We start from the raw sequence: 10,516 nt of genomic DNA, 5'->3' as shown, positions 1-10,516 counted from the left end.
TGATGATGCAAAATCGAAAACGGAGCGGGTGAAAGCAATGCGTATCGAGATTGACTCGATAAATAAAAATAATACGTGGGCGTTGGTTGAGTTACCACGTGGTACAAAGGCGATTGGTTTAAAGTGGGTTTTCAAGGTTAAAAGAAACGCGGATGGCTCGCTTAATAAACACAAGGCGAGACTCGTGGCAAAGGGTTATGTTCAGCAACCCGGAGTCGATTTTGACGAGGTTTTCGCACCAGTGGCTAGACTCAAAACGGTTCGTTTATTGCTATCTCTCGCAGCGAATGGAGGTTGGGAATTGCATCACCTTGATGTCAAATCCGCGTTCCTACATGACGAGTTAAAAGAACAAGTTTTTGTTTCTCAACCACTTGGTTTTGTTAAAAAGAGTGAAGAACACAAAGTATACAAATTATCCAAAGCGTTATATGGCTTAAGGCAAGCTCCGAGGGCGTGGAATACAAAGTTGAACGGTGTTTTGTTAAATATGAAGTTTCACCGGTGCATAGAAGAACAAGCGGTATACCGAAAGAAATTTGGAGCTGATCTTTTAATAGTGGGTGTGTACGTTGACGACTTGATCGTGACGGGTTCAAATTTAAACTTAATAATGGAGTTTAAGCGCGAGATGACTTTAAACTTTGAGATGTCGGATTTGGGAAAGCTAACTTATTATCTCGGAATTGAAGTTTCACAAAGCAATGATGGGATAAAAATTAAGCAAGAAGCGTATGCGAAGAAAATTTTAGCTGAAGCGGGTATGGAGATTTGCAATCCTGCTCAAATTCCATTGGATCCGAGTATAAAAGTTTCCAAATTTGAAGACGAAGAAGATTTTGATGCTACGAGATATCGAAAGATTGTCAGGTGTCTCTGGTACCTTTTACAAACGCGTCCCGACTTGGCGTATTCGGTCAGAGTCGTAAGCCGGTACATGCAAAGCCCGAAGCAATCTCATGCAACTCTTATAAAGCAAATTCTTCGTTATATTCAAGGTACTCACAGTTTTTGTATTTCTTACACTCGTGGGAAAAACGTGTTACTTGGTTATAGTGATAGTAGCCATAACATTGACCAAGACGATGGCAGAAGCACTATGGGGCACGTATTTTATCTTGGGTCTTCACCAATTACTTGGTGTTCTCAAAAACAATGTACGGTCACACTCTCATCGTGCGAAGCAGAGTACATGGCGGCAAGCGCAGCCGCGTGTCAGGCGGTTTGGCTAAGAGACTTGATAAGTGAGTTATTCGACAAGGAAATTCAAGCAGTGGTGTTACGTGTCGATAATACATCAGCGATAGCACTCGTGAAGAATCTGGTTTTTCATGGAAGGACCAAACACATTAAATCTCGGTTTCACTACACATTCGGGAATGTGTTGATCGTGAAGAAGTAAGCATCGAGCATGTTAGCGGTGTTAAGTAATGTGCCGATATCTTGACGAAGGTTCTTGGGAGAATTAAATTCATGGAGATGCGGGAATTACTTGGAGTTGAAGACTTGTCGGTTTCGAGTTCGAAATTCCGGGGGTGATTGTTGGGAATTCGATTCAAGACCGTTACTTGGCGTGCAAGGTTAAGTAACAAGATTTAAGTAGTGGATGCTTAGATTTAATTGTCAGTATAATTATTATGTCCTATTATTTAGCAATCCTAGTTGTACTCTAAACGTGATAGGTTATATTATAAATATCCGTGCTTTGGGGTTAGAGATTGTAACTGGGTAATTGGGTTTTGTGAAGTTTCTCAATAATAATATTCGTGTTTGGGTGTTAGCCAAATTAACGGGTTCGTGTTTCTGATTAAAACCTGGTACCAATTCCATTACATAACCTCTATGTATTCACTAACATCATAATTTGTCTTGTTCCCACATTAAATTCATTGAACACTTCCAAACGAAACAGCTCATATTTCATGTGTTTAACGGGTGCCCCCCAAAACAAACAAACAAGCAACATTTTACGTACATTTTAAATTATTCAAAAGAAAAAAAAAATATATATATATATATATATATATATATATCCCGTTCATTTAGACAGATGGCTAATCGGCTTAGCGGCAAAATATGCATGATACGCTATGAATAGTATACGCCCCAATACACACCTACCCATATTTGACACCATGTCTATCACTACCACTATCACCTCCTGTTCTTCGCAAATCAAATGTTGCGAAGACACAGTGGGCCGCCGCCACCCCTCCGAAAACAACACCAACCGCCTACTCACCTTCCCAGAAAAGAGCCTCGTCCTCTCCCCAACCCCTCCACGGCCGCGACGAATCATCCTGGTTCGTCACGGCCAGAGCGAGGGAAACGTGGACGAGAGCGCGTACACTAGAGTAGCGGACCCGAAGATTAAACTAACAGAGAAAGGAAAACGAGAGGCGGAGGAATGCGGAGTGAGGATACGCGAGATGATCGAGAAGGATGGTGCGGACGATTGGAAGGTCTACTTCTACGTGTCGCCGTATAGGCGGACGATTGAGACGCTTCGGGGGTTAGGGAAGGCGTTTACGCGGTCGAGGATTGCGGGTGTGCGGGAAGAGCCGCGATTGCGCGAGCAGGATTTCGGTACTGTTTTATTCTTATCATCTCTATACTATACTCACACTTAGATGTGCATCTTCCACGTGTGGATTGACTTGAATATGATGTGGTGTTTTGATGGTTGTACAGTACAACTGTTTTTTTTTTTTCACTTTGATGATAGTTACTTTTTAGGTTTTACGAGATTTAAGAAATATATTTGAAATTGACAGACTATATGACCTAATGTGAATGATAATTTGGTTTCTAATACTTTATTTTATCGTCTAGTGGTCAGTAATTATCCGTATATAATTCAACTAGTGACGCTAGTAAGAATGAGATCGATACCGATCCTAGTATTGAAAGTGCCGGTAATAAAATTACTAGTAATGGTATTCCCTAAAATTGGGTATCGATATCAGTACCAAAGTAAAATATTCACTAAAAACAAGTACCGGTACCATATCGAACCGAAACCTTAAATCAAATTGGTACCGACAATACTCAATTGATACCAATACTAAGGATGAGCTTGGTACAATACTCGTATTGTACCAATACCGAAAATCAATAAAAATGTGTACCAATGCCCGTACCTTCGGTATGGTACGGGTAAGGGTATTGGTATGGGTATTTTGGTACGGTATCCGTTTTTGTACCACTTTGCTCTTTTGTTTCCAAATATTTGACGATCTTGAAGCTGGTCCCAATACGAGTAACAAACAACCTAAATTAGTCTGGGTATCGGTACTCGTACAGGTGCGTGACGGGTACCAAATTGGTTGCCAATTTAATGATAAGATAGTATTGAAGAACCCTAATCCGGTCGTCGACTTTAAGTTATTTGTTTGTTCGAGTCTTGGATGCTATATTTTTTAATGTTGAAGAAGCGTTTTGTGCTTGTTCAATAATAACATGGTTGGAGAATTTGTTTTATTTATATATAAAATATGAAGAATCTCAATTAAACCCCTACATAGTCCAAACGGGTACAAAATATCAAACGTACCGTACATGTACCCGATTTTTACCTGTACCGAAATTCAATAAAATCGAGTACCGATACCCGTACCGAATAGACTAAATCGGTAAGGGTACATGTACGTATACAAGTACGATATGGGTACGGAGTATTTGGGACAAAATGTTCATCTGTAGCCAGTACAATTTGCTCATCCCTACTACCAGTGTTGTAGAACTTGCTGTGCGCTAGTCGGTCGGTGGAGTAGGGACTAGCGACTAGTCGGGATTAATAAGGAATAATCGGATTGGAATTTATATTTAATTTTTTAAATATACATATATTAACAAATTTTATATGTAGATTTTTCAATTTTGTCAAGTTTTTAATCAAATAGCAATTAATTGAGAATTAATCGAAGTTTAGGTGAGATTTTTACAACCATGCCTGACACCTCCAGCTAACTTTTAATTTCGTTGTTAATACAACTTCACACTAATAATTATCAAAGAATAAACCTATAATGATTGTGCCAGTAGAATTTTCCATCAACAAAAGCAAAAGATTAAGATGTCATTGGTTAAATTGACAGGTTAAAATCAAGTTTTCGTTTTAAGTTTTAACTAAATCATAATCATAAGTAATAAAGTTAATAGTATAATGTGTATCCCCTTTTCTCTATATTAAATTTAATTATAACACAAATGAGCCTGAATCAGTCATGATGACTGATTGTATACTTAAATTTTTTTTATTTTTTATTTATTTATTTTTTTGACATATAACCTTGCATAATTTTTTTGACATGAATCAGTCTTGATGTATACTTAAATTTAATTTTTTTTATTTGTATAATTACTTATTACTGCAGAATTTACTCTACTTTAATTTGTTATAACTGCATAATTACTAATACTCTAAAATCGTTGATTCATCGGATGAATCTCATCCTGTAAAAACAGGGAACTTCCAAGATCGAGAACAGATGAAGATACAGAAAGCGGTTCGAGTTGAATACGGTCGATTTTTCTATCGTTTTCCAAACGGAGAATCAGCAGCCGATGTTTATGATCGAATCACAGGTGAGTTCTATTACTAACAACACGATAAAGAAAATAACCAAGCCAAAAATAAGTAACCAGATTCGTGCAGGGTTCCGGGAGACACTGAGAACCGACATAGACATAGGAAGGTTTCAGCCACCAGGGGAGCAAAGTCCAAACATGAACTTGGTGATAGTTTCACATGGTTTGACATTAAGAGTGTTCCTGATGAGATGGTACAAATGGACAGTTGAGCAATTTGAGAGGCTTAATAATATGCAGAATGGGAATATGATTGTCATGCAAACAGGCCAAGGTGGAAGATACAGTTTGTTAGTGCATCATACTGACCAGCAAATGAGAGACTTTGGTTTGACTCAACAAATGCTTGATGATCAAAAATGGTACTTTGTAACCCTTGTCATTTCTATCTTTCTTTCAAAACAAACATCAACCTAACCGAGTATTCGTTTTCATGGGTTTAACTTTTAAGGCAAAAAACAGCCAAGCCGGGCGAGCTTAACTATGATTACTTCACCAATGGACCGTCTTTCTTCACCCATTTTGACGATGAAGACAATGCAAGTTTCAGCTAAAGTCGATGTATAGTTATCTAAATACGGTTTATAAATGTACCCTCATTTCATATAATTCTGTGGCATGTCCTGTAAGCTCTGCATAGGTAATAGTTTCAGCGAAACAATCAGAAGACAATAAAATTAAAAAGTTCAATTTGAAAGAAATTTTGATTATAATTAATTTCAGGGCAAACTAAGAGCCCTCCATGAGGATATTCAAGAAAACCAACACTAAACTAATCTGGGAATGTATAGTAAAACCAAGCCAGCAAAAACCGCTGATGCGCTCGCACTGAAAAATAAGAAATTTGGCAAGGTTCAGTCGGTACAGTATGGTATGATAAGATATTCCTCCCTGTATGTATGATACGGATAACAAGCACGAACAGTATGATAATTTTGATTTAGTTGGATCCTGATACTGGTTTATTATCGCCTTCTTTCACCGCATCATTAGGGATCATGGAATCAAGGTTAGTAGTAGATTGGTCTTTCACTTCTTTAGGTTCACTTTCTTCTTTTGGATCTTTCCCGTCTCTCGATCGCCTTTTAAACTCACCACCATCATCTCTTTGTCGCCTTGGAAAGTCACGAAACCTGCTATCAGTTCCATCGGGTTTGTCGTTTGCGTTCACGTTCATGTTCGGGTTAGATGCACGATGGAGTTCCGAAGCATGTCGGTCACGGTCATCAAACCCGAGACCAAAACCATCATCATACTGGAAACGCTTAGCAGGGCCTTCCATGTTGTACCGTTTAACAAAACCCCCACGTCTATAACCATTATTAGGACGATCACCATCATTACCCAGATACCTAGGCCTGCCAGTGCCTCTCCCACCTTCATTAATGTCTGAGAATCTTCCGGAAGGCCCGGATCTGTAGTATTCGTTCTGCTTTGATTTCCGTGCAGAATCATAAAAACTAAACCTTTCTTCGTGTGGTGGACTGGACCTACCAGGTGGAGGTGATCGGTTGAAAACGGGCCGCTGTTTGTAGTTAACCCATCTGGAGCTTGGTGGTGATGAGTTATTGTTTCGTGGTCCTATATTATACTCGTTTGGATGATCTCGATAACCGGGCGATCTGGGCCGTCGGATTCTACCACTGAAACCCGGGGATCTACTACGCCATCTAAAACCCCCTATTGGAGAACGAGTTCGAGGTCTAGTAGGTGATCTTGAATCGGTTTGGTGATGTTGGTAAGAATTATTATTATTATTCCCTCGTCTTTCTATAGGTGAAAAGCATCGGCGATTTCTCGTGAAAGGAGGTGAATACTCTGTCATGAATTCATCACATTCGTCACCTGCGGGCCCATGGTACCGACCTCTTGGTCCCTCACCATCGAGCAGTGTATTGTACCTCATGGGCCGCCCCCGTCCCCTGCCCCGGCTCAGACTCACAAACCTGTCATGACCAGTGTCTTCAGTTGGTCTTAACCCTAAACGTGCACGGTAATCATTTGCTTCCTGGTTCATAGGTGACCTGCTTCTGAACTGTCGACGGGTAACATATGAAGTATCCAGGCCACCTTCATTAGTCATGTTATCCATGGGTCCAGAATCTTCTAAAACAGAACGACGGTAAGATGGGCCGCCATCCCTACTCCTTTCCGGGGATCGGTTCCACAACCCGCTGCCCCGAACGCTAGGACGGTTATGTGGCGAGTATCTTCCCCGCCCAAAGGATCTTAATCCACCTGATTCCCTCTCTGGTCTAGAAGTTAAACCATCTCCATCCTTAGAACTGCACACAAAGATTTATTATTAACAAGAACATAACTTTGACCGAATATAAAGGTCAAATGTGGAAAATAGAACACTAGAATAGTACCTATGAAATCTACCCCTGCTAAGAAACATATCACGTGTGGATGGACCGCCGATACGTGTTAAAGATTCTTTTCTATAAAATCTTGGGCTTTCAGCTTTCATTTCCACATTATCGGTGTCAAATCTATCTTTTTGATCTTCCCTGTAAGAGAATTTCCGGGCAGTGAAGTTTCTGGTGGTCTTGGTGAAATTATTAGAATTTGTTCTATGGTTTTCAGGCAAAACATCCCATCCAGATACATTCATTTTCCACTCGTCTGATTGGCATGTTGTTGCACATTATCTTGTCTTCCAATCTTCTCTTGATCAAATATCATCTCATTCGGTCCTGAATCAGATAATGCTTCATCAACCATGTGAAGTTTCTTAGTCAAAACTGCACCAGGTGTTAAATCAGCTTCTTTCCCGGGTCTGAATTCATCGGATTCGTTTATTGGAGGATTTTCTTGTACATTTTGAGAATTAGTTTCATTGGCATCTTGAATGTTGTTCATATCACAGTCAATTTGACCCTTAGTCAACATGTATCCTTTCCAAGCATTTATAGCAGTGTCCCTTAGCTCTCCATCTTCATATTGAGAATCAACACCCTCTTCTGGTTTATTAGCTCCACTACCCACTCTATAACCACTCGGAGAATAACCATAACCAAAACTTTTGTCTGCATCAGAACGAGAAGCATCGTGCATTTCCTTGTTCACCGAAGTGCTTGTTAACTCCATTTTCACCATACCTTCAACTTTATTTTGGTTGCTAGTTAACTTCATTTTTGTCATATCTTCATCATCAATTTTGTCAGAACTAACACCACTTTGAAAAAATCCATTTACCATACACGCTGATGTGTTAAATGACAACTCATGTATAGTGGCGGGACTGACACTTTCTTTAGAAGCACGCGAGTTAAAACAATGGTCAAAACCGGGGGGTATAGAATAGTCCATTGACAGCTTGGTGTTTACAGCCTCAGTATTGCTAAAGCCACCTGAACTTTGACCAGAGAGGTTAGCACACTTTAAAACAGTATCATGAGTCGGGTTCTCTAAGGCTAGGGTTCTAGTAACAGGAACGTCATCACTAGCACTATTTGTAGGCTTATCGTGTATAGACTCGGTTTTCACAGCCACGACTTTCTGAGTAATTTCAAATTCATGAGTCAATGGTTCATGTTTTCCGGCCCTTAACTCCTTGCTTTCATGAGACAAGTTTTTCAACTCAACGGGTAACTTTTCAGAGTTGTTGACAGATGTTGCGTTGTCATTTGCGGCATCTGATGCAGGGATTTCATGCTCGTTAACAAATGGTTCTTCCCATGCATCCATGACGGTGTTTAAATCCCAGCTAAAACTGACATTTCTTGCAGGAGATTTCTGTATGTTTGGTTGTTGATCTGTTTTGTTGATTGCTGATTCTGAAGGGATTTGTGAAGAAGAATCATTCAATGTTGATTCCTCACCTTTAGAGGGTGTTGCTGACGTTGTTAATGGATGGTTATCGGGTTCTTTTTTCACATTGTTTTCAACAGACTCAACGTCTTTTGGAATGGGTTGTTGATTCAGAGATGACAGAACTTTAGACCCTTCGCAACGATTGATTTCACCTCCCAAACTGTTACTGCAAGCTGCAGCAGCAAGTATAGATATGCCAGAAAAGTCATCATCTTTCACCAACTTGTTTTGATCCAGTTTATGATCTTTACTCCCGCTTTCACACTTTTCAGTAACTGCTCCAGATGTAGCTGAAATTGAATTTATTTGGGACTTGTTTCATGTCTTTCTACACCCTCCAATGGTGGGTTAGTGATGTTAGGTGTCGGAGATGATGGCTTGAATAAAAATCTCCTTTTCTTGATTGGAATGTGTTCAGCTTTCTCACTGAAACGACACTCAAAAACCGATACTCCCAACTGCAGATTTCACAAAAACACATTAGAATCAATTGATTTAGGCAAAGGTAACCAGTACGCCATTAAATATTACCTTCTCTGATTCAGAAACAGGCATTTCTAGATCTGCTGAATCGTCAGTTAGCAATTTCCCGCAGGCTAAATTAATTGTACTTAAAGTTGACTTTCGAGGTCTCCTTAATGAACTTCTACACCCTTTTGAAATCTTTGTCCAAGTGAAGTCTGGATTAATTAAGCTAGTGAGTTCCAAAACCGTTGTAAGCAGACAACTTGAAGAACTTTTCGCATCAAGCGTAGGTTTTCCACCACAGTTTTTGCAGGATACGATTCTTCCACCGCGTCTTTTCCTTGATTATTAGTAGAGGTTGGACCCCTAATGCAGGTGCACAAATGAATCTGCAAGGCCAGAAACAATAACCTCCATCAAAACGTCATTGACCAATGTCACAACACAATACTCGAGTAATTACAAGTTTCAACTCCCACCATTAGATGTGACACCTCATCGTGTGTCGTTGAAGAGTACAAAAGCTTTCAAAACACAAGATACTATATTCAAAGTCTGCAAAGAATCAAACACATTTATGTTCAGATATTGACCTAGTCGATCATCCTAAAATCTACACAAACAAATGACATTGCAAATCAAATACAGAGCATTAAACACGATTCCGAAACCCTAACCGGCCCGTAACCGTCGCCACTTGAGGAAATCTTCTCGAATAATGAACATCTAAATAGATCTCAAATCCAATGAAGATTAACCACAGATCCGGAAAATCGATCTAAACACGACATAGCAGATCTATTATAATTAAACCAAACCAAACCAAACCGCAGACGAACGAGTTCATCTATATTCCAAAATGAGTAGTCACAACACCGTGAGTCCACTCAGCCAAAATAGTCACACATAATGCCGCTGCAATAATCACTCTCGGATCATAAAATCCGTCAAGTTTCAACAGATTTTGAAGCTAGAAATAAACTTCCGTATCATTCAAGTCTATCAAATCAAACCGATCTAGCACGCCGCCGTGCCGTTGAATCTCAACAACACAATATTATTAGAATGTAACAAATAGACAAAAGCAAGCAAGCAAGCAAACTTAGGGTTTCAAATACCTGATGAAAAGATTAAACCAAACTTTAAACACTCCAAATGTTGGCGGCGACTATTGACTGAAAAATTTTATCTCTCACTACACATACATCATACAGCAGCAGCAAGCATATGTGTATAATAATAAATCCATCTGCTAAACGATTATATTCCACACATTTGTTTTTTGTTTGTTTTGTTCTATGTGCCACTCTATTACGCGATCCCTTGCTTCGATTGATTGTGTGTGACTGGCCTGGGTGTATATATATATTCACATGTATGTGCCACCACCAATGTCTTTCATGTTTCTTGACGACTTTGCCCTTGGTTTAAGTGGCATGTTTAGTTTAGTCTCCTTGTTAAAAGTCAACCGACACCAATTATGATATGGTGGTGGATTTAGATCTATATTGTTATTAATTAATGTTTAATTTTTCATTTATTCATTCATTTATTTTTGTTAAGAGATCATGTTCTACTATGAAAAGATCATTGATTGATTTATGTGATAGATATAACTACAGGAAAATCATGTTTTTCATTA

General features: G+C 39.3%; 2 protein-coding genes across 2 annotated transcripts; one reads left to right on the top strand and one right to left on the bottom strand.

The window, feature by feature from the left end:
* Window positions 1–2,058: 2,058 nt before the first annotated feature.
* Window positions 2,059–5,285, top strand: LOC143600246 (phosphoglycerate mutase-like protein AT74H). The gene is made up of 4 exons (XM_077077987.1): window positions 2,059–2,586; window positions 4,468–4,587; window positions 4,658–4,952; window positions 5,042–5,285. The coding sequence occupies exons 1-4, from the start codon at window positions 2,091–2,093 to the stop codon at window positions 5,142–5,144; spliced, it is 1,014 nt and encodes a 337-aa protein (XP_076934102.1). The 5' UTR covers window positions 2,059–2,090; the 3' UTR covers window positions 5,145–5,285.
* On the bottom strand, window positions 5,207–7,392 carry LOC143600245 (uncharacterized). The gene is made up of 2 exons (XM_077077986.1): window positions 6,963–7,392; window positions 5,207–6,875 (listed from the first exon to the last, which is right to left on the bottom strand). The coding sequence occupies exons 1-2, from the start codon at window positions 7,205–7,207 to the stop codon at window positions 5,531–5,533; spliced, it is 1,590 nt and encodes a 529-aa protein (XP_076934101.1). The 5' UTR covers window positions 7,208–7,392; the 3' UTR covers window positions 5,207–5,530.
* Between the last annotated feature and the right edge of the window lie 3,124 nt (window positions 7,393–10,516).

The sequence above is a fragment of the Bidens hawaiensis genome, unplaced genomic scaffold, assembly GCF_021521415.1.
Source record: "Bidens hawaiensis isolate Kalapana, Puna unplaced genomic scaffold, B.hawaiensis_p1.1 tig00053856_1, whole genome shotgun sequence".
In the NCBI taxonomy this organism is placed as follows: domain Eukaryota; kingdom Viridiplantae; phylum Streptophyta; class Magnoliopsida; order Asterales; family Asteraceae; genus Bidens; species Bidens hawaiensis.
This window is presented reverse-complemented; position numbering and strand designations above follow the sequence as displayed.

What these genes read in the sequence shown, in the direction of transcription:
- LOC143600245 (XM_077077986.1), bottom strand. Translation starts at nt 7,207, where the DNA reads ATGAATGTATCTGGATGGGATGTTTTGCCTGAAAACCATAGAACAAAT. An exon ending in AGCAGGGGTAGATTTCATAG is followed by an intron (nt 6,876 to 6,962) that starts GTACTATTCTAG and finishes CTTTGTGTGCAG; the next exon opens with TTCTAAGGATGGAGATGGTT.
- LOC143600246 (XM_077077987.1), top strand. Translation starts at nt 2,091, where the DNA reads ATGAATAGTATACGCCCCAATACACACCTACCCATATTTGACACCATG. An exon ending in ATTGCGCGAGCAGGATTTCG is followed by an intron (nt 2,587 to 4,467) that starts GTACTGTTTTAT and finishes CTGTAAAAACAG; the next exon opens with GGAACTTCCAAGATCGAGAA. An exon ending in ATGCTTGATGATCAAAAATG is followed by an intron (nt 4,953 to 5,041) that starts GTACTTTGTAAC and finishes TTAACTTTTAAG; the next exon opens with GCAAAAAACAGCCAAGCCGG.